This window comes from Mugil cephalus, chromosome 11, assembly GCF_022458985.1.
Source record: "Mugil cephalus isolate CIBA_MC_2020 chromosome 11, CIBA_Mcephalus_1.1, whole genome shotgun sequence".
Classification (NCBI taxonomy): domain Eukaryota; kingdom Metazoa; phylum Chordata; class Actinopteri; order Mugiliformes; family Mugilidae; genus Mugil; species Mugil cephalus.
Window position 1 is genome coordinate 9,537,043 of NC_061780.1, and position 23,888 is coordinate 9,560,930.

General features: G+C 42.7%; 2 protein-coding genes across 3 annotated transcripts in view; both read right to left on the minus strand.

The window, feature by feature from the left end:
* The window catches only part of adam22 (ADAM metallopeptidase domain 22), a 52,974-nt gene extending 36,360 nt beyond the window's left edge, over nt 1-16,614 (minus strand). Inside the window, exons 1-4 of one of the 2 annotated variants that reach the window (XM_047597942.1) lie at nt 16,162-16,614; nt 15,715-15,875; nt 12,635-12,711; nt 631-697 (exon numbers count right to left, since the gene is read on the minus strand). In XM_047597942.1, coding sequence (XP_047453898.1) covers nt 631-697; nt 12,635-12,711; nt 15,715-15,875; nt 16,162-16,258 — 402 coding nt within the window. In that variant the 5' untranslated portion in view covers nt 16,259-16,614. The remainder of the gene's footprint in view (nt 1-630; nt 698-12,634; nt 12,712-15,714; nt 15,876-16,161) is intronic. The other variant, XM_047597943.1, reaches the window with a different exon arrangement.
* A 2,109-nt stretch (nt 16,615-18,723) lies between these two features.
* Nucleotides 18,724-23,688, minus strand: dbf4 (DBF4 zinc finger). Its single transcript, XM_047597717.1, has 13 exons — nt 23,438-23,688; nt 23,150-23,238; nt 22,688-22,857; nt 22,051-22,254; nt 21,874-21,924; nt 21,720-21,789; nt 21,533-21,609; nt 21,409-21,454; nt 21,225-21,270; nt 21,021-21,146; nt 20,555-20,669; nt 20,113-20,228; nt 18,724-19,981 (listed from the first exon to the last, which is right to left on the minus strand). Exons 2-13 carry the CDS (start codon nt 23,208-23,210, stop codon nt 19,150-19,152), a joined length of 1,914 nt encoding a protein of 637 aa, XP_047453673.1. The 5' UTR covers nt 23,211-23,238; nt 23,438-23,688; the 3' UTR covers nt 18,724-19,149.
* Nucleotides 23,689-23,888: the final 200 nt, after the last annotated feature.

Sequence of the window (23,888 nt, forward strand, 5' to 3'; positions counted from 1 at the left end):
TTAGAAAAGGACATATAAGAGGAGACATCATAGTTTCATTTTTGCAAAAAAGCCACATTGGGATCATTTGTGGATTTATGCTGGGCTTGCTTGAGAGAGCACGTAGATATTTCTATTTCATAATATATAATGCTGCCTACACTGCCGTCATGTCTCTGGAGACCTGGTGAATACTATTCAGTATTTAATGACCTCTGATTTGATTCTTATTCATCAGCTAATTGCTAACTTTGACTACTGTTTGTTGCCGGGCTTGTCGTCTATAATTGCCCAACATATTGTACTGAAAGGGTCTATACTTTTGGTAGCAGTAAGAATCAGATCAGTAGCTGAAGGCAAATTAATCAAAAATACTTAAAGATTGTTAAAGTCTGGTCTAGGTGGGTAGTAACAGCCACATTAATACCAGGTGCAAGAGCTCGTCAGTGGTGTTTACTTCTACTGCCAGTGGTTTTAATGTTATGGCTGATCTCATACTATAGTATAGATCCAAACAGTAAGATGCATGTTAATACCGGGGATGACTGGTGTTAACACCATAAAATACTGCATCTTCCATCCTAACTGTAAATAGTGTCACAGTGCCAGGGAGCATGATGGGAGATAAGGAGATGATATGTAGAATCTTACACTGGTGACGACAGTCTTCCCATTTTGTGACAAATGCCTCTCCACATACCCCGAAGACAGGAGATCACTGGGAACACAGAAGAAGGGAAAAAAAGAGAATTCAAGTTAGAAACTGTTTGGTCTTCATTCAAGTGTCACTCAGCGTGACACTATTTTGTGGAACGACTGCATTCAGCGCTTCAGAGCATCAGCCCAGCTAATTATGATCAGTGCGCAGGGACGGGGTTATTTCCAGCTCACAAACTCAAACAAACACAATTACACAAATCCAGCCTTCTAGCAAATGGTGAGTGTTTGTGTGTGTCTTTATCAGAGGAATAAAGGACAAGTGAAGGTCAGTAAGTAGTGTAAGATGCAACACAGGCACAATGGGAAATAGAGTGAGAGCGCGCGGGAGAGAAAGAGTGGCATAAATAAGAAGAAATCAGTCGGTGTGTGCTTCCTCAGCAGAGCCGGACCCAGGACTCCCAATGGAGACATACACTGCAGGCCTGATCTGAGACAGAGATGTATGAGCTCTAGTGCACACACACACTCAGCCACACACACACACACAAAAAACAGAGGAATGCGGCATATGAATGGAGGCTTGTCCTTTTTTTAGTCTGTTTCTATTTCAAAATATAATACAGCTCTGAGTTTTAGCCTCTTATCTCACTTTTAGGTGACGTGAACAAACACACACATAGAACGAGGAGGAGAAATATATGCATACATTCAGTGAGCAGTGCCAGCACCACCAGTACACTGTGAGTCCTTAGTATACACACTGAGCAATGAACAACTCATCACCAACGGCACCAGAGGGTAATGAACAGCAAAACAATCTTGTTTTCGTGTGATTAATCTGAGTTTACTTTTGCTCAAGGAGGACTGCTGTGTTTGTCAGAGACACAAACTGGCATGAAGATGCGCAACCTAAACATTTTGCAGCATCTGAACAGGCCACTTGCCACAATGAACCAGAGAGACATCAGTCTATAGCAGCTTCCTGTCAATGACCAGACGCCGACAAGAGACAAGTAGATGGGACGGATTTTCACCCCGTTCAGGTCGATATAAGTCAGTGTTTACTGGGTAGATTTAGGCCACACAATGGAAAATATAAATTGATAAACCTTGAGTATTAGTTATCATGTCTTGAATTAATTCAAATTTGTGCAGTAACAATTTGTCTTTTTTTCCATTGGTTGCTTGGAGCTAATTGTTATAACAACAGCAGTAATCAGCCTCATTAGCGTTCTGAGATACTGTGATTAGTTTTCATAAAATGAAGAGTCGGGTGTAAGAGTTAGTTATAGTCGCTAACTGTGTGACAAGGCGATCTCAACTAAAAGTTTCGAACGTTTCCCGTGTTTCTTGGATGCTTTCGACCGTTAAGCAGACTAAACATTCATTCAGTCACAAATAAAGAAGCTCTGTAAAAATGAATAACCAAAAATAACAGATTCAGCCAACCTGACAGAGCAGTGGTGAACACGCAACCTCAGTGCTCAGGCCTTTTTCTTCCTCGAAAAGAGTCGTTTAATGATCTACAATGACTTTCTAGACAAGAGTTTGATAAGATTAATAATTCCACTCTCAGTTCTGTATAGTATGTGTTAAACTGTTTAGGTTGGTTCAGTATAAAGAACGGAAACAGGTGAAATGAGCTTGACTGAAAAGTGTATAAATAAAATAATTAGTGGTTGGTCCTCACTGCTCAAACCATTCGTAGTGGAAGTTCTGCCATGAAAAGATGAATTCTTATCATTTCAAAGCCCATCAAGAAAGCATTTAAAGGTATCCTCCAAAAACATGTCACTCAAGTGTTTGATACTGTGTCTGAAATAGAGATCGACCGATATGGATTTTTTTAAGGGTCGATATTGATACAGATTTTTTTTTACATCAACGATACGTGCTGCTGATTCTTTTGAGCTGCTTTTTCTCCCTCTGTTCACATGATAAAAATTACATGATGGTAACAAATTTTAGTCTCAATTTAACCAAAAACGTAAACATTTATTGAACTTCATGAATTCTAGGGCCAGACCTCCCAGAAATATAGAGAGATCGATCTCTAGTCTGAAATCTGCAAGTTAAACGCCTGATAGGCCCTTTTCTAGGCTTTCTGTCACAGACAATCAAGTTTCTTTCTTTATCCGTTTGTACAAAAATAGTGATATCATTGGCAAAGAACAAAGTGCAGCGTTAAAAGCAATACAAATAAATGAATACAGTATATTAATAGTACTAATTACGCAGTTAATAAGCTTGTACACAGGACACTTGTGTACTTTTCTAATATCAACTGAGAGCAGACGTTCTCCAGGGCTGTTATCCCACATATATTTTTTTCAACCGAAGGCCTGACATCAGTGCACACGCCCACAGTGGAAGGAGGCTGCTCTCCCTGATGACTAATGGTCAGTTTGCCACAGCAATATAAAATACGTGGGTAAAGGCGAGACACAGATAAAATGGAAAGAAGGAAAGAACTGTTGTCAATGGGGGAATGATGGCGCAGAGGGGGAGAACAAAGTTGTTAGCACAGAGCTCAGGGCCTGGACAGATATCCCATCATGCACTGCTGCCAATAAATAAACGTGCAGAACAGGCAGCCATACACACGTCGCACCCTCCAACCTCAGATCACCCAACACCTCAGAGTATTCTCCAGAGTGCAAATTAAACACACTCTTCAGACACAAGAAGCATATTACCAACATTTTTACATCAGAAAGAAGCACTGTCAAGGTATTCAAGCGCTCTTGTGATGAAGACGTTCGGTGCGTGCACGGGTTCTTGCGTCACAGCCGCGCGCTGTTAGCCTTTGTTCTGCTGGGATGTGTGTTTAAGATTCAGGGCTTGTGATCTTTATCCGGACTCACGCTGAGCCCAGACGAGGGGGAGCGAGCGAGCGGCATACTGAGGCAGCAAGGCAGACACACGGGGATCTAATGGAGGACGCCGATAACAGATTTCAGCTTTAATTGTTGTGGGATTTAAATAATTTATTTGACAGACAAAGACGCAAACTCAGCCCCAGACCCATCCCCCCACGCTGACACACGCTAATGTAGCGAGATTCCCCACCTACCCATATTGTACCACCTCCTTTTTTTTTTTTTTTTTAGCATTTATAATATATATAATATATTATGCATAACTGCATTTATGATATGCAAACAAACACAAAAAGCGCAATCTGTCTCTGGAATAAAAGGGAACGTTCAACATAAAAGATCTATGTAAAACAAGGCGGAAGATGTCATTTACATGAAAAAACAGACATTGAGGGAAATAGAGGAAGAAATAGAGGCAAAAAGCTCAATAATTTAATAAATTATCATATCTAAAACTATCTCTCTCGGATGCATGGTGGCCTAAGTGGTCCAATTCAAGTCAGACGTACTTGTGTGGCATCTGGCACCTGAGGGTGTCTGTGCAGACCACTGTGGCTGCAACAGAGATAGAGCAAAATGCATCCACAGCTTTCCCTCATTCAGTGTCTGTTACACTCTCTCTCTCAGCTCATTACTTCTTTAATTAGTCTGCTTGTCCTCCACTGTAGTGGAAGACAGTTTTCTTGGCCCTGTTGCTGCGGCAACATCTGTTTGAGAGCTTGCATCCAGCTGTCAATCAGGCCTGGAGGAGATCTCAGAGGTAGAGCCACAAGGCGCTTCACTTTCAGGTTGCAGCGCGCCGCAGCCTACCTAGCACATCCATTTACGTGGTAATCACAGCCTTCTCTCACTTTCCCTACACTTTAATGTCAAGCTGCCCACCCACACCCGCACCCGCTTAACCAACGCAAACACAGAAGCCCCTGGAACATGACGAAGATGCCTCCCCAAAAAGCTTTTACTGAAGTGACTGGGTTTTCTAAAGTTAAAAACTGACTGAAACAGCGACTGAGCTCATCTGGGTGTCAGTCACGACAAACTCCGTCCTTCTTTTGAAGCATTTTCCTGCGAGTTGCCCTGGGCATTAAAGACATCTGCTGTGGCAACCCAGTTCGATGTCATGAGGTGACCCGTGCGCACACATACACAAAGTTCCTGCGCGGTCTCAAATTCCTCTCACGGACCGTGTCGCCAAGCACTGCCATGAAAAAGGGCACATAAAAGCTAGATTGGCAGGACTAATGTTTATGTGTGTGTGTGTGTGTGAGAGAGGATTGGCAGAAGTGTTGGGGTACAAGGCTTTTCATTGCTTTCACACAGCCTTTTCAAAGGCTCTTCTTAATACACTCTACATCCCAAAACACTCCAAGCAGACACTCAAAACAAATCTGCAAATTTAGTCAGATTCATAGGACCACGCAGGCTCCACAGCCATCAAATGGACTTCTGCGTTGTATATATATATGGATTTGCCATTTAACCCGGTAATAGAAGGGCACTGTCACACAAAGGACTGAACATGTGCTGTGTCAGGCGTCCGTAATGGGGATGGGGGGAGTGTTAAGGGGAGAGAAAGCCACAGCCAGAGCTGAGAGAAAGGATAAGTGCACCAGATGAAGGATAAGGGGGACACAGCAAGATGGAAAGGTACACAAGAAAGAAAGATGTGAATAAGAAAGAGGAGATATGGGGGGGTACGAGGTTCCTCCTCGGTGAAAGCTGCAGCTGCTTTCACCTGCTCACCCTCCCTCCCACTGAGGCCTCATTAAGGTCTCCAGGCTATAATTCATTCACCCTCCAATCACTTATTAGACGTGCAATTCCAGCAGCAGACTCGCTGGGATAGCTGCTCGTGTAGAGGGAATACTGATGCTGACAAACCAAAAAAAAATGTTAATACTGTAGAAAAAAAAAAAAAAAAAAAAAAAAAGACGAATCAAGCTTTTATTCCCATTCTCTGCAGTGGGTTGATAACATGCAACATACAAGCCAAACAGAGTTGAAGTCTGAATTATGCAGCGGCTGGGGACGCTGCAGGCACTAAGGAGAACATGGAGATCTGTATCTGTGACAACATGTGGATGCTTAGTGAACTCCACGCAACGAAAACAGGGTTAATCGAGAACTGAGATAGACTCCTGGAGCCTTGTCCCCTTGGGGAAAAAGCAACGGTGCCTTGTTTATTTTAGGTCCTAACATGCCTCCTTATGTGTGTTAGTTGGTAAATCTTGGTCCAAAATCCATCCAGTAACTCCATCTGATTTTAAGGAAAATAACTGTTAAACAGTTAATCTCTTGACACTAAACCATACGCTGACATTTCTTTTATTCGGCATGACAGAAGAAAAGGAGTAAGCTGAGATAGACAAACGTCTTTAGAGGGGCATTAGTATCTTTTCCTGCTGAGAGAACAACAGTCTTCCTCCTGTGCTTGTCTTCAGCAAGAGCCGGCTTCAGGATCTCTCTTTGTCTCCACTAATCCTCCATACAGAGGGAGACGACTCGACGGAGGACGGGGGTGGGATAAAAGGGTGGGAGAGACAGAGTGGGGAATCAATAAAGGAATATAACCAGATAGAGGGGGGGAAAGGGAAAGAATGACAGAGCAGCTAGAGCTTTACCCCCAATATCTTTGACACAAACCGTGCCCTTTAAAGACAGCTGACATTTTAGCCACATCAGTGTCAGGGAACTAGGGAGGACAGTTTTTGTCGGATGCTCGGCCCGTTACTCTGCTCCAAACTGAAATGCCGCCGCAGTTATCAGATGGGTCCGCATGAAATTTAATTCATGAATCCTAACGACCAATCTGCTGATTTGTCTTGTGCGTCGCCATGAGGTTTCTTTGCTTCGCTTCGCTTGAAATTTGGTGCAATTATAAAAAATTATGCTAAACTGAAAGCAAATTTGAACCCTCCCTGCTCTACCTACTTACTTCTGGGTTAATTATTTGCAGTGAACTTTGTCATTTTGCCACCACTTACACTGGATCATCTTAACGGTTAATAAAAACAGGAATTAGTAAAGACGTCCAAACTGTGGCGCCCAAGCCTGCCCACTTATACACACAAAAAACACATCATACAGAGTTTATGGTGTGTGTGTGTGTGTGTGTGTGTGTGTGCAGAGTTGAACACCCTCACATGCACAAAAACATGCACTCTCACAGCCTTTCCCATCTGGTACAGTGTGTACATACTGTACACAGCGCTGGATGTGGCGACGAGCCTCTTAGCAAACAAGGCCTGTAATGTATTATTTGTGAGCACTACATTAGCTCACAGGTGGACGCACACGAGCATGATTCCCAGCGCTATCGCTGCAGTTATGAGCGTTCGTGTGTGCAAAGTAATGTGATGACACATGGAGAGGAGAGGAGAGGAGAGGAGAGGAGAGGAGAGGAGAGGAGAGGAGAGGAGAGGAGAGGAGAGGAGAGGAGAGGAGAGGAGAGGAGAGGAGAGGAGAGGAGAGGAGAGGAGAGGAGGTTGTTAAGTTGTTATTGTACTCTTTCCAACTTCCTACCAAAACCCACATCATACCACATCTCCTGCACTTACTCAACCCACCCACCAAGACTCAAGGGTGCATGAAGGACATCCTCACATCTCTCTCCTCTGTCCTCTCCATCCTCGACTATGCCTTCCTCCCGCTCACTCTTCTTCCCTTCCTTCCCTTTCTCCCTCGCACACACTCCCCTCTCTGTGTTTTTCTCATTAAGTTCGCAGCAAATCAGATCACGCCTCCCTGCAATAAATTACAGAGCAGGGAACAGAGGAGCAGAGACAGAGATGAAGGTGGAAAAGGAGGAGAAGAGTGGAGTTGGGCTGTAGCAATGTCAGGAGGCAGATAGGGAGGCACGGCTGGATGATGAATTACCCCCGAATGGGACATGAGAGAGCATTAAATCATATACATGCGGAGATGTGAGATGCTTCCGCATGTAAAGACAAGCAGCGAGCCCATAAATACGGGCGCGCGCAGGCGTGCACGGCGCAGGGACACACACCAGGGACACAACAGCATCAGCACCTTTCGCGGTGCGAGGCGGCCGGACACCTACTCACAGTTAGAGGGATGAAATGGAAAATGTCACAGCGAAAGTCAGAGAAAGTCACCATGAACATGACATCAGCCGAATGGCATTTTGATCCACTTATTAGTGAACAAGGGATTATTGTTGGGTAGAAAGAAAAAACACACACGCGCGCGCTAGAGCCTGCTGCTCGACCCGTCATGCTTCTCAAACACGAGTGGAAGGAGTTATTTTAGGAGTCTGGAGTTCCCAGAAGTAAAATTCCAGTCATCTTCTACAAAGACACTGTTACATGACTGACATTTAGAGCAGGGGATGGACAAATGGGATGGACAACATACTCTTCCAGTTGAATCATGAAAACAATGAGCAAATTGAGAGAGAAAAATGCAAAACAAAAAGAGGGAAATTGCCTAAAAACTCTTAAGGATCCTTTTAGTAAAAAAAAAATAAATAAATGAACAAAATGACTTGAAAATGTTTTGCAGCTATGGTGCTATGTAGTATTTACAATTACACTAACACACTGCTCTGTATTTGTAGCACCTCTGACTGTTTGTGACTATTAAGATCATAAATTATAATAAACTTAGTCAGTGTTAACCTACAGTGTAAAATCGCTGTGTGCTACAAAGATGACAAACGCTGACAAAATAAGTCTGTCCTATTGTCTTCATTTTCCCCCTACTAATTATTGATCCGCCCTCTTTTTCGTCTGAGCGTCATTTCTTCCGATCCATTCTTGTTATCACTAATTAAGACAACACTTCAGGTTCCTCTTCTGCACCTGAGGCCCACTGAGACAACACACACACAGACACACACACAGAGACTCAGCAGCAGGAGCAGCTTTTCAATTTTCACCTCTTATTGCCCACCACAATGGCAGCGACATTCCTGCTGATGCACAGATGCACCGACACATACGCACACATTCGTCAAACCGTTGAACCATGGGATGTGTGGTCTGCTTCTGGCCTGACACAGACAGCTGGAAGGATCCCATGGTTACGTTGGAGCGCCATCCCCTCCAGCCCCCCCTCTCCACCAACACTCTCCTCTCTGGTGCATATCCACACAGCCTTCGTGAAAATGAGTAATGCAATTATCGTTGCCTGTAGCTGACCCCCCCTGTTTACCCCCTCCCCCACCCCCACATTAGCATAAATAATTAGTCGGAAAGCCGACACAGTCGAAGAAATAACAACGCTCCGAGTGTCTGTCAGTGTCAACATCGCGCATGAGGAGAAGGAGTCGCTCTTCTCTTTATGGAGCTGCAGGGGCTTATTTCATAACTCTGAGATTATGAAACTCTTGATTCCCAGCTGGACCTGCCCACCTGTTCTTCTGTCTGTCTGCGCTCGCACATTGTCATACATATGTAACCCACATACCGTATGAATACTAAAATATATGGACGTGCTCACTCACTGTCTTCCCGCTTTTCACACAATGTAGCACAGGCTGGCAAGTATCTGGCTGGTCGCTGTCAAATGACACTTGATGGGAACTCACGTACTATTTTCCTATTTGTACATTTTTGTGTAAAATAGCATAAGCTATAAGAAAAGTTCATTAGTTTAATTTCTTGTTTTAATTTGAAATCCCCACAGTTTATTTTCATGTTTAAGTAGCTTTTTGCTAAAATATATACATTTATATATAAATCTGCAATAATTTTCTTCTGTTCATATTCATATGATCTATACGTGTGTTCCTAGGACTTGCACTCATGTCCTTGGACGCCTGCGGGCACGTGTACTTCCGTGGAAATGAAGTTATACGTATCACTGTTCACTTAAACCGGTCAAACATTTCCCACATGATAGACAAGGCGCAGAATCCATTACGCACGCACGCTCACGCACGCTCACGCACTCCCCTTTAATGTTACAGCGCCCATCTATTATTCAGCGAGAGCAGGTGGGAGGGGTGGGCTGACGGGGATAGCAGGGGCAGGGTTGAATGGAGAGTGGGTGTGGGGCGGTCGAGGGTGGCGACGTGTGCGCGTGCGTCTGTGTGTCGGGTATGAGGCTGATTAAAAAAAAAATAAGAGAGAGAGACAACCCCCAACGCCGGCGTACAGCTCACTCTAGCCCTATGAATGGCAAATTGCAGGCGGTCGCTGAGACGGAGGGGCTGAGGTAGACAAAGACCAGGAGGGGGAATAAAGACCCTATGACCCACCAACCCCCTTCTTAGTTTCTCTATAGACTGGCACACTTCAGATGGATGGGGGGGTTGTGTCAGTACAGTATGTTATGTGATGAAAGAGCCAAAGAACAGAGCACAGATTAACTGATGCGATTAACTGATCTCACAATAAAAGAAAGAAAAGCTCCTAAACAAAATGCCTGTGACAGCGTGTTTCTGGTTGGACGCCATTATTTCTTCAGGTTAATTTGGGGTTAATCATCCAATAAACTGAAAATGTCACCACCAGAGGAGGAATCTTACACAAACTATGAAAGTCTATACAACCATTTGTGGCAATGATTACACTCTGGATGGAAGTGCGTTGTCCTCTATAGAGAAACTCCTATATCACAGCTAGCGTCTCTAAAGACGGCACAAGCATAGGTAACATTTTCACACCTGTAGGGAAGACATTGGACTGAGAATTTGCATATTCCACAGCCACTGTGTGTCAAAAGAACCCAAAGCGTATGACTTTAGAACGAAACGCCTACACTCCCATTGTTCGCAGTCTGAGAGCAAACACCAACTCCAGGCGAAGACAGAAAAGCCAGAAAGATGATAATGCGGCATTTGAGACACAGCTGATGACGAAAACTTGAAAACATTCACCTCCCTTGTTTGTTCAGGGCAACAGTTAAACACACAAAATAATGCGCCAGAGCGGAGTCACTCATTGATCAAACTGAGAGAACCAGGTTTAGTTGCCGGGAGCCAAAAAGTGATGGTGGTCCATTCAGCTAAAATACCTCCTACTCCGACACCCACGCACACATCAGCTGGGTTTATTTTGTCTGGAACGGAAGCTATCGGCAAACAAAATCAGTGTGACTGTCAAACGGGCGATCAGCTCACTGAGGAGCGTTGTAGAGAGACGAGAGGAGGACACCGCGAGGAAGAACATTGGGGCGTATTTACCGAGACACGGTAGGAACCTGAAGATCTTTCCTCCTGGGAAAAGACAGCTGTGACAAAAGCAAAACGTGCAGTCACACGCAGAGAGACAGACTATGAATCGAAGCATATTTTTAGATGAACTGGTTAATCATTTGGTTTATTTAATGTAAGGACGTACAGGGATAATCACAGGGCGCCCTGTTGTCTAATGGTTAAAGCTTTCGCCACATAAATTTCCACCGCTCAATACCTGATGCCGACAGACCTGCCGACTGGCTGCACGTCAAAAACCTCTCACTCCGCAAATTTCCTGTCTCTATAAACTGACCACAAAAATAATCAATGCACAAAATGCACATAACAATTTCTTAGAGCCCAAGGTAATTTTATATAATTTTTTTTAAAGTGTCTCGTTTTATCCAACCAACAGCTCAGATATGTTCAATTTAATAGTGATGAAAAAGAAAGCGCACTGGAAAGCTTGAAATCGGTCATATTGGGACTTCTCAGTCTGGTGGATGGTGTTCAACTGATGAAACTATGAGTGGGAAATTGTTCCAATTGAGAGCTAGAAGGAGGAAATGTTTGATATTTTAGCTTGAAAAGGAAGTTAAGCAGTTAATTAGAACAAGTACACGGGTTGATTATATTTCCTTCGATCAGCTATTTCGCCCACTGACCTGATCGTTTCAGGATTATTGGGGGAAACAATGATAAAAGGCACACCAAACAATGCTTAATTTCACTGATCTCATTCTTATAATAAGAAGTCAGTTGGTTCAAGTGAAGCATCCTAATTCACTCTCCTGAAAAACAGCATTTTATATTTTGTTTCTCTCCACTGATTCATATCCTGACAGACTGTCTCCACCACATCCAGTTGAGTTGTTATAGGGCTGCTTAACGCTACATTTGCACAGGTTGATAATTACTTTACATTAAACAGTCCAATCGGGTACTGACGGAGGCGTGAGCATACGCGCATGTCTGCGCGCAACACATGGGCGTCACGCGGCGAAGCCGCAGGATTTACAGAAACATAACTTCTAAACCTGGGAATTCCTGTGATGTAACGTTTTACTCAGCGGGAGAGTGACTTCCTCTGTGATGAGCAGGCAGCATCACTGTAGGCCTGCGTGCCAAGTTCACAGGCTTTTAGGATAAATGAGGCGAACATGGTCTGAAAGAGTGACAGGGAGGAAGGAGAAACAGAATAGAGGGAGGAGGAAAGGTTTGGACGGGGTGATGCCAAAACTGGTCACGTTAAAGAGGTGGAGGGAAAAGAGACAGAGGCAGACAAAAGAAGCGTAGAGGAAAATAAGAGGAGGGAGCTGCTCACTTTCTATCAACACAGGTGTGATCAGTATCAGCGTCTGACAGGGCGCTGCTCCGGCCTATGCAGCAAATCACTTCCTATTATGATGGAGCTTCTAAATCACACAATAACTGGCTGGCTGTAGACATAAACACCTATACATAGATACACAGGCATCCATCCTTAGACCAGCCAACAGTGGCAGCCACAGGGTTTAGGTGCTAACTGCATTGCTAAAAAAAAAAAAACAGGCAGTCAACAGAAAGCGGAGAAATGTGTGTATTTCCCTACACTGACCAGTGTCACTTATAACACTGGAGTCAGCACGAGTTTAATGTGCAATATGTGCTTGGGGAAGAACATAATGTAAACGTCTACTCAAAGGTGTTATTCAGGCCTGAGAGAACGACTCCTGCAGGGGTCATTTCAACAAGCACATTAAAGTCATTTCACGGTCATTTCAGGGAGAAATGCAGTCGTCCTCTGATCCTGTAGTTACCCAATCAGCTACAATACAGGACATTAACGAATATTAAGAAAAACAGAGTATAAATCTCCTGCTAACAGATAGAAAAGAAAAAAAATCATCAGCATTCAGACAAATATATAGTTAGACGGCCTGGTGCACAGACAGACAGACAGACAGACAGACAGAGTCAATAATGTAATACTCACTGATTCAGTTCCACATCCAAAATGAATTTTCTGCCGAAAGCATCAACTTGGAAGCTCGCCTTGGCCACATGGTTCACCTGAAAAGACAGGCAAGACAAGTTATTTACCACCACTAGCTACTACTAACAGCCATTATCATATTCATGGCTTAATTCATTATCACACGCATAGATCAATTCTCATCTGCATTGACGGATGCCTGTGTTGTCTTTTTCAACGCCAATCAGCAGTAAGAATAAGACTGTTTGCATTGAGACATCAGTCCTCTTCTTCTTCGTCTGGATGCCTGACATGGATCTTAGCGCAGCATTTCAGCATCGCGTCGGACGCTGATAACTTAGATGGAACCTTTAAAAAAAATCAGTCGAACTGATTTTTGTGTTCACCAGATTGGTTTAGTCACAGCCCAGAAATTCTGGATGAGTTTATCATTTTGGCCGCCGTGTTTTTGTCCCTCGGCCAGGACACACAAGCGCACGCGCACAAACACTGAAATGCCGTTTCTTCTTTGCCAGCATGTACTGCGTGTGATTGATGTGACCGGCACACGATCTGATGTATGCGTTCAAACGCCGGGCACATCTGGCACAGGCTTCATTACACACCATGTGGTTGAATGAGAACTCCAAACAATGATTCCTGTGGTCCAGGAGAGTACCAATGTTGACCTTAAAAAAAAAAAAAAAAAAACGCTCCCTCCCCCTTAGGCCCGGCCCACGCGCTACCTTCATTACATATTGGACACTGCTTGACAATGAGGGGAGGAGGGGTTTTTTGTTTCCGCTTCAGGAATCGCCCCTGTGCTCACCCAAGGATGACCTTAGCCCACGACGTCCCCAGTGACCACAGACTCCATTGTTTGTAGGAGTGTGTCTTTGTGTGGTCAATGCATACATGAGCAGCTAAAAGGGAGCACGCACGGATGACAACCCCACACTTCTGATGAAATCTAATCTGGCAGACTGGACTCGTGATGGGAGGAGGTACCAGTAATTGCGCTTAATGAAAGCACACCCCAGCTTGACTGAGCTGGGCCAATATTAAGAGACAATCACTGACTCTTCTTACATTGATTTCTGACTTACAGGAGGCCGGACTTTCCACTCGTGATTATCAAAGTATGACTGGAAGTGCTCTCAGTTCTCCGCACAGGGAGGCAGAGCGGGGGAACATGTGAACCAGCACATGTACATTACTCACACTGAATCCACTCGAACCGTTTGTTTTTCCAAACGAATCAACAAGAGCACTTAGCTGAACTCCCCGCCACTCATTCAGTGGTGTTTGTGTCTGGGACTGAAAATAGGCGATGCAACGAGGTCTATAAATAACTGCCCGTGTATCACACATTTTCAGAACTATTTGACAGATTTGTTTTTAGGCTGTTGATCTAAAAACAGACGATAACTGATCAAACTTTATGGAAGAGATGTCACATGTTCCAGCTCTCTGGAGAATAGAGAACTAAGAACATAAATTAAATCAAACCTGCCGTTGGCTCTCTCCTTCCCCACTAGTCTGTATTCCTTTGCCAATATCAATTTCCTGCTCTATAAGCTCAGGACTTATATGCTTCCCTTAACTGACCAGAGAGAAGGAGGGTTTAGGCGATATATATGGTGAGATTTGAGCAAATTTTAAGAATCTGTGCAGAAGTCTGTTCTGCTGATCTACACAAATGTATTTCCTGACTTTAAAATTCAGCTCCCAGCACGCGCGTGTCATAGATCTGTGATGAGATTAGTATCAGCTTCAAAGGGAAAATATTAAAATGATATCTGACGGCAGATGGTTCCTGTTAGCTTGTTTACCCATTGCGCTCCAGCTCAGTCTGAGGTGTGACAGAGACAAAGGGTTAACACCTCCCTGCATGCCACCATCTGTAACCCTCTCCACTCCCCGAGCCTTGAACAGGCTAGCCTACACAAGTCACACAAATTAAAAAACGCATGACTGGTTTGCACAATGCTAATTGACTCATCCCTGAAAAAGAACCGAGCAGACTTCACTGAGCACCCTTACAGTGATTATGACTATTGGAGGAATACATTGGTTATTACTGACAAGGCCAAATAGCTACAGTAAATTTGAGGAATCATTTTCTTAGACTATTGATTTGTAGGCGATCATGAAAACCACAATACAATATAACGTTTACATAACACATAGCCAGATTCACATACATAATTGTTTTACTACGCAACACAAAGAGACTAATATCCAACAAGCCTACTGTATAGAATGACATTCGTGGAGGATGAGGTTCTACTTCGGAGGAAATTCCTGCAGGTAAATCGACTTCAATTTTTTGATATTCAGCCAGCCAAATCACTTAATTTGTACTGGATGATTTAACCCAAATCTGATAGCAATATTACAGCGTTATGAGAAACTGTTTAAAATATTGTATTTTACATAAACAACAGCAACATTTTATTAAAGAGCATTCTTTAAGTTAATCATTGGAGTTTACAGTGCCCCCTGTTGGACAACCTATATAACGCTAACGCTGTTTCTGGATGCCCTTAAACAAGAGAATCTAGCATTTCTCTACTGTAATTTACTGTGACAAGCTAGCTTGTGGTCCTTCTCATTCATGAATAAGGTAATAAAAAAAAATTGTGCTTACCAAGACAGCTGTCCCAGCAACAAGGCACACAGGATGCAAGTTAGCACTAAATTATTAATTATGTGGTTGCCCAGATGATTTTTGCTGACGATTTCCTAAATGTACAGAGTGCTCAGTGTGACTTGTAACAATTAAGGAGCTAAACTGAATATTTTAAAGCTATTTATATGTAGGACAGTCTGTTTTTAAGAAGGCAGTAATGACCCATATAGCACCTGCAGACTGTGTAATTAGCACGGTCTCCTCCTGTCTAAATGTTTCAGTTTTTTTTGTTTTTTTTCTATTTCGCATGTTATTAACCGATTATGAAATCCCACCGAGCATGAAAGGAGATGAGAGGAAGGATAAACAAGCTGTAAACAGAGAGGTGTCGGAATACATCACTGCAGCTCACACAGCCTCCATGCAGACACTCCTCTCTCCACCCTCACAACACGAAAACACCGTGTACCTGCGTGGAGTCGGAGCTGGCTTTCACCCTGGTGCTGAGCTCATCCTGTGTGATCTGGCTGTGGTTGTGCTTGCTGTAGAGCAGGCGGAGAGGCACCGTGTCCTCTTTCCCGACAAACCTGCCCGCATCACGAAGAGCCTTCAGGCTCGACAAGGCGTCTCCTGCACAGAGAGGAAAACACCGATTCAATCACACGCCTGTTCCCCCTCGCTGAAATCACCAGTGATGGAAACACATTCACCACAAACACTGCACACATCTGAAATGTCGATTGGCCCTTGCTCTTTTGATAACACGGAACAGCTATCGGCTGGGTGCACATTTCGGATGCAGATCAAACAGCAGTCTGGGCTATGATTAAAAAATAAACACGGGCCTTTTGATAACGATAAAACGCCTTTTTTTGCGTGATAATAATTCTTATAATATTCAAATATTATCAGTTACCATTTGGGGCATCAAGGCTGCTCTGATGACCGACGTGCATCAATTCATAGATGCACAAAAGGGAAATCCACCATCGCGGGCGCATCATCGGCATCATCACCTTTCTCTCTCTCTCTGCCTGGAAATGATAAACAGTGCGGTAATCCAGAAGAAGGCTTTCGGAGTCCTGCCTTCGCTAGGGGAGCTTGAAGCCGGGGCTGATCGTCTGGTTAGCGCAGTCCCATTGATGGGGGGCCATCGGGGGGCTTGTGAGTCTGAACGCCGAGCGCGTCTGAGCGCACCGAGACCCCAAGGATCAGCGGCACGGAGGAGGCACGGAGGGGAGTGAGTGAGCGAGAGGGAGGGAGGAAGGAAGGGAGGGAGGGAGGACTGGGGACACCTCCTTAAAACATATCAATGTCCGGCGGCTCACTGCAGAGACGCCTAATGCATAAATATGAGCGGAGGCAGGATGGAGAAAAACTGCGGGCCCAGCCTTCCGCTGGATGGGGCGATTGGGCTGATAGCCTATAAAGAGCGCCATTCCTGCCCAGTTCACACTATTATTATTATTGTTATTGTTGATATCACTCGCTCAATTTTTAATTGATTATTTTTGGATCAATAACGATGGACCATATCGAGAAAATGTTAACTGAAGAGGAGAAAGAATAACTCGTCTTCGGACAAATTTCAGTCGCGCAAAAAAACAAAAACAAACAAACAAGAGTAACCCAAAAAACATCCAAAGTTATAGGCGGTTTAGACTTCTGCACGAAATTGACGCAGAAGCTACAGCGACGGCGCAGACTCTACGCAGACCCCCGCTTAATTGTAGCATGTTTCCGCTTGAGTATTTCCGGCTACTTCTCAATCTCTACAATTTTTTGAATTGATTGTTGGATGGAACACATCGAGCAAAGATTCACTGAGGAGGTTTGGTGATAAAAACATTTGAAAGTGAAGGAGGATTTAGAAATTAAAATTAAGGACTAGCAAAAAAAAAAAAAAAAAAAAAAAAAGACAGCGCCATCTAGTGTTTGGATGCCGTATACAGAGCTAGCCAGACAAACGAGGCACAAATATAAATGACTCACACCAGCGCAGGCTGCGCGTAAGCTACGTGGCTATGCGCGTAAGCTACGCAGTAGGCTATCTAAAGAGACTTTAATGCATTCCTGAGGAGGATTTTATCGTTTCTGTGAACTTTTTCGGACAGAAGAACTTTTTTTTTTTTTTAGCAAGCACATTGTTATTTTTATTGATATTGCAACTGTATGTCAAAAATTACTTAGGCAATTAGGCCTTATTTCAGCAGCCCTGGGGGAAAAAATGTGTTCAGTTTCAGGAAAGGCAGGTACCGGATAGGAAGGTGATGATAAAGCACAGAGTAAGCAGCGACTGCAATATCTGTCTCATCCATTTTATTAGCAGTATTGCATTCACTGCAGCTAAGAACTCGTTGACACGCCTGTAATTTTAACTGCGGAGGCACGGATATTCTCAATTGACCCAGCACATTCATTTGAGAACAGAGAGGGAGAACATGTGCTCTATACTAATAGGCGGCTTAGATGTCTTAAAAGTGCGCAGATGGAGAAGCAGCCGGAAATATTGATACTAAGAGGACCAATCACAGCTCTTGTAGTCTGCGTCTTGTAGTGACATTTCTGAGGAGGTGCTCAGCGTCAATAACATGCAGAAGAATAAACCACTTATAAGCGCGGGGAAACAAAGTTTAACCCTGGCAATGGCTTCCATTTGTTTTTTTTTTGGCTGGATGACAACTCACATTCAAACACATGCCCACTGTAGTAATAGCATACAAATGTTTGCATCTTCATCTAATTTTATGAAGGAAAAAAAACATTACATTGCAGATTATATGATGTAAATATTTCCATGATCTTTGAGGCCAGTAGCAAACATGATTATTAACTGTCTTTAAAATTCTAATAATGACAGAGGGAATAAGCAAAGTAAGCTGAGATCTGTGTATAACATGTATAAGACTGGTAAGGTTAAAAAAAAAAAAAAACGTTTCACTGCCCTCTGGTGGACATTATGTAAAGGTGACACAGTCTCTACATTAATATACTGAATACATCTGCTGTATTTTGTTAGTGTTTAGCATAAATGCTAATACCGGTCTAGACGTGACTAAATAAAATTACTGGATATGAGGCAGGTGTAATATGCAGAAGGAAGGGACAGTTTTTACCCCATGATGATAAAGCACAACAGCAGCAGTGAATAAATCTGTATGAGACGCCAAGACGACCACATTCAGCAGTGCCTTACCCTTTTCATTTACAGTAATGCTGTGGTTGTACCTTGGAATATATTGATGCTCATTCGTTTTATGCCAGTGGCCAAGAGATGATTGTTTGACACGCGCGTCAATTTGAGAGAAGCAAAGGAGAACAAGGGCACTATGCTCATGCAAGCTGAACTAATGTATGAGAGGGGACAAAGAAAAAAAAAACCACATGCATGAAGGCAGGTAATAAAGTGCATTTTCATTCGAAGAAAACTAAAATGTCACAATATAATGCCAAATACCACTCACTCAGCCAGCAGGTGTTTCACATTAAAACACAAATATGTTTATTTTAGTAAAATTAAATCTCAAAAAAGTATTTTATAGTTCTTCAAGAGGCAACAAAAAGTAGAAGGTATTTCTGAAAAATATATTAATGCATTCACAAATCTTCTAAAACCGAAGAAGTGTTGGAACTTAACGACTTATTTTCTCTTACTGAAACTCAAAATGTTCTTTCTGAATTAAGTCCTTCAGCCCATTTTTGCCAAACAATGCATAGCCTAAAAATATGTACATTTTATTGCCACTTTAAAAGTACAAGTACAAAAGTACCACCAGCAGTTGCCTTTATCCAGTATGAGACAGCAACTCTTTGCCTGCAAACACAAAGGTCTCCGTTCTTTAAAAATGTTTTTGAAGAAAATGAAAATCTGACAGCCTTGGCACAGAAAGTCCAGTTCACCCCATTAGTTTGTCTCCTTTACATTCTCAAATCCATGAAAGTCCATGTCCATGTCCTCACTGGACTGAAAAAGCTCCCAGAGCTTCAGTAGGACGTTTTCAGGAGTATCACTTGGCTTTTTACATTCAACGTTTGTTTCCATTTTTCGTCTTTTGCGCTTATAAACTCTGACTTTCCTCTGAATTTTATGGCCTGGAGAGAGGGTTTGTGTAGGACGGCTTCCTTCTTCCTTTACTGAGAGACCTTTTCCAGTCACTTTGTCTGGGGATATGTCTCTGTCCTGAAGAGTCTCAGAGAGTAAAGCATCGCGGTTCATAACGGACTCCTCTTGTTTATTTGGAATGAAAGTGACACTTTTTGAAGCAACTTCATTTTGCATGTTCAAACTACAAAAGTGAGCGGTCGAGATGTCTCTGTGAGGTATTTGGTCCTCTGGGTCCACCCGAGGACCACTGGAGGGAAATGAGGGCACACCGTCACCTCTAGAGGGGGCTCTTTCCAACTCAAACTGCTGAATTTGAGCCTGTGCTTTTTGTGTGCAAGGAGTCAAAGAATTCTGTCGGCACAGACGTTTACGTGCAAGAGATTTATGCTTCGATCTGTCTGAGTAAGTGTAACAGTTCCTCCGTTCACAGTCTTTACGAATCCGTAGGGGAGCATCCGGTGATGATTTAATCTTTAGACTGTGTCCTGAATGTGAATCTTCACACCCATCCACAGGCCAAGGTTTTTCTTCTTTAACAGTGTCTGAGGGATCAGGATCTACTTTGTGCCTTTGGTCAGTTCTCACACATGGTCCAGGAACAATCACAACAGAGGACACGCTGCACTTTGGTCTGATGGGGATGAAAGAAAAATCAAGTTCATTATAATTAACAGTTGTAAAACAACGGTTATGAAAAAGTGGATTTTACATTTACAGTATATATTTTTCTCATGTAGCTGTATGATTCAGAGTAAAAATGACCTTTTAGCTTTGGCTTTGATGTGGATGAAGTTGCAGGGGAGAGTTGAAATCAGTCGGTCCACCACCAAGTACTCTTCGCTCTTAGAGAAAGCTGTGTGACGTTCACTCTGCAGATGCTGAACAAAAATTACCCAGATAAATTATATTATATAATTACAGCATGAGCAATGAAGACACTTTATTATAATGTAAAACACCACAGACTCTTACACTTATGTGGAACTCAAAGTAGAGATCAGTATGAGCTCGTTTTTGTGGACACAATTCATAGTTCTTGCATTTCTAACAAAAGACTGAGACTATTTGTTAATAATAATAATAACAATAATCCTTCTAGACATAACCTGATGTCGCTCTGTGACTTAGAAGTCCCAGGACATATAACGTATTTGCAGTGTGTGGTGTGAAATCTTCATAAACGGATGTAAATGAGCTAACTTACCGCTGTGAGGTTTTCATATTTGACCATACAGCACTCGCAGTAGCCAGCTCGTTTCTTATCTCGGTTCTTCTTTCGACCGAGAGCTCTCTCCTCGCTCGCCATCGCCTTTTCACCTCTGTTCCACCAGGAGCCCAGAGGGTCAACAAATACATTTTTCAAAAATGAAAACAACAGTACACTTTGAAAAAATTTCCATCGGTCTTGATGAGGTACTCTGAGGACTTTTGACAGGCTGCAGCAGTATCATCCCAAAATTGTGTTCAAAGACTTAGACGATTCTTATAATAAAATGTACGGGAATATTGTGACTTTAGCATTAAAATAAATGAACCGTCATCATCAGATTGTTATTTTGTGTCTCATCAGAAGCTTTTACAAAAATGTCCTTATAAATGTGAGAAATCCTACAGTGTCAGTCTTACTCTGCTACACAGACCGAAGCCATGTGGAGATGAAGCCACTGTACCTGTGTCCCCGCTGTTTGTTTCCAGGAGGATCCTTGTCTTCCAGACCAAAGGGAGTACAGGGAGCGACGGCCTTCAGGTTGAACTCTGGCATGTTTGTCATTGTGAGGTAGATTGGACGATAGTGTCTGACGAGGAAAAATATTTAGTCCACAATTTAACGATAGCAGGTGGATGTCAGGTCCTTTTTGTCAACTATGTCTTACCTGCTAGAATCCTCAACCTTGATGAAAGGTTTACTGATCCGCCCCCCTGAAATGAACAACCGACGTGAGCATGTAATTACGGGAAACAAGTATAACAGATATGCAACATCTGTGCCTGAGATTTAACATTTACAAATAAGTCCATCGACTGAGAAAACCTGATGAGTCCAAGAAAATAATTTACCTTTGACTTTTTGACCACCTTGCTTAGCTGCAGACACAGATTTGACCTATTAAGAATAGCAGACAGTTTAGGATAATCTTCTCCCAAATACAGCATCTAAGAATGAATAAACCTTTAAGCTTACGGTTGTTTTGGCCACAGCAGACACGGGAACCTGGCTGTTAATAATTCTTTTCTTCTTCTGAACATACGCCATTACATCTAGTGGTCATAGAAAACAAAACCGTGAGTCAAAGCCAAATTAACTGTATTTCATGCACCACACAAGCTTTGTGAAAAGGTAAAAACACCTGTGAATGTGTACAACATACCCTCTATGTAGAGAATTTTCACACCCCACTCCAAAGCATTTGACAGGATCTTGTTCAATTGTACCCTCTCCTAAAAACAAACAACAAACGCTAGCACATAAATGAAAAGAGGTGGTTGAAATTCCTTCGTAAATATAACAATGACATAACAAACCTGCTTTTTCACCACTCTCTCCACCAGAGACTTCCCTCGGCTCGTGACGTACTGATAAACAACAGATTATTAGAAATTAGAAAAACAATCTACAAGGGAAGAGCAGACGTGAGATAAGAAAGACCGAAAAAAAACCTTTGTGGATTACAGTTGATGAAATAATCCACATGAACTCACTGTGTCGGTTTGGCCTTGAGACCTGCTCTTGATGTTGTCCCCGTGGCTCCCGGGGTAGGGTGGGTTTGAGCGTGGATGAGGTGAACTCGGTCCTGAGTCCGGGCTGGGGACAGGAGAGTCCTGTCTGAGGCAGTGCACATACTTAGCCTCCTGTTTGTTAGACACCAGATACTTAATGTCCTTGCTGAAGAATTTCTCCACAGTCTGAACGATGGAGAAAAGAAAGACAAGATACGAGATTAGAGATAATGCCAGCACAGCAACGTTTATAACACAGAACATTTAAATGTAGCTAATTTTGGAGTCTCAAAGTAAATGTCCGGCACTACAGTCGATGTTTAGCCATAAGAAGTTTAACATTTGATTAAATCTGCAAACACAACTCATGCATCATAAATAGCATCACATTGAAGATGTGCGCAAACTGTAATAATATAATGCTACGAAACAAGACAGCCTACACCAAATATAAAAGGGATAACAGATGATGTCGTCTGCAGGCCTGACACGGACCATGTTATGAGAAGAAACGTGACGTTATGTGTTGTGATTAACTCGACGTGCTTTCATTGTGCAAAAGTAAAGCTGGCACAAGTCAGAATTTCAGTCTCAAACAGTGAAAGTAAACATGTCTCACCCCTCCAAGAGCTTTGATGTCACTCTCCAGTGTCTCTGCTGTTCTGTTTGATGGCAGGTCCAAGTAAAACACTTTACCAGCAAAAGGAAGGACGAGTGCAGCGGAGGATAAAAGTGATGCTCGCTTTGCCTGGTTCAGGGTCGTCTTATCAGCAGTGTTTCCACTTTTTCCTAAAATATAATCATTAAAGGGCACGGGGTGAGAGAGATATCTGGACAAGTCTGAACTTATTCATCAAGCATTAACTCAGTCACTTTACCAACTGGCTGTAATATCAAGCTGTTAAATACATATTTTTATGCTATGTTTACCCTCGTAGAGGACATTTTCAACTCTTGAATCGACACAAATAATCATTAACATTACACAGTATTAGTTACTTCGTGTATCAGCGTGACGCGTCACCACGCGGAAACAACTCGTTAACTTTAGCACAAACACGGAAATAAACAAAATCATTACCTTTCCAGTTCGGCCCTGAATGCTTCACCGTGCGTTTTGGTCTCATTTTATTCTCGTTCATGGAGAAATAAATGTCTTTTCTTTGCCTCCTGTCACGAATAAACATACCCCGTGAATCCTTGCTTGTAAACAACGGAAGTGGTATTTACAAAGACAAAGGTCGCAACAAAACAAACGTTTAGTTTGTAATGCGTTAAACGAGCAACTTTAACTGAGTCGAGTTAAAGTTACCCGCTGTCCCCATATTATGTAATTTAAGCTGCTAATTTAAATGGAAACCTAACTTACCTTTACGGTTTCCTTTCCCCAGCGGACAGACAACGTACCGGTGCGACACCATTTGTTCAATTTTCTTCATAAATTAACGTCGATATATGAGCCGTGATTGCATATATTTTTTAACACAGACAATCCGTTAAACGCAGTTTTATAACTAGTGGACGAGCCGGAGGAGAAAAGTTTTAAGTTATTGTTTCTCTCTAACCGTCAGGTTCCCGCTTTAAATCCATTGGTGGAGAAGTGGACTTGTGTTGCCACGACTGACACTTTCCCCCTAAATAATCCCAGTCACATTCAAACGCATTCTGTGAGTTTGTAGGTTAACTTAACTCCTCTAATTAAAAAAAATCGTATTGATTTCATATTTAAGTTGTTGACACGTTTGCTTTTATTTAACTTTACAGCAGTTGTGTCTATTTATTTAAAACGGAGATGTGTTGCCGTTTTACGGAAACATGGC

Coding starts and splice junctions, on each gene's coding strand:
- dbf4 (XM_047597717.1), bottom strand. CDS start 23,210: ATGAACGAGAATAAAATGAGACCAAAACGCACGGTGAAGCATTCAGGG. Junction 22,255..22,687: donor ACATCAAAGCTCTTGGAGGG/GTGAGACATGTT, acceptor TCCATCGTTCAG/ACTGTGGAGAAATTCTTCAG. Junction 21,925..22,050: donor CTCAAGGCCAAACCGACACA/GTGAGTTCATGT, acceptor GTTGTTTATCAG/TACGTCACGAGCCGAGGGAA.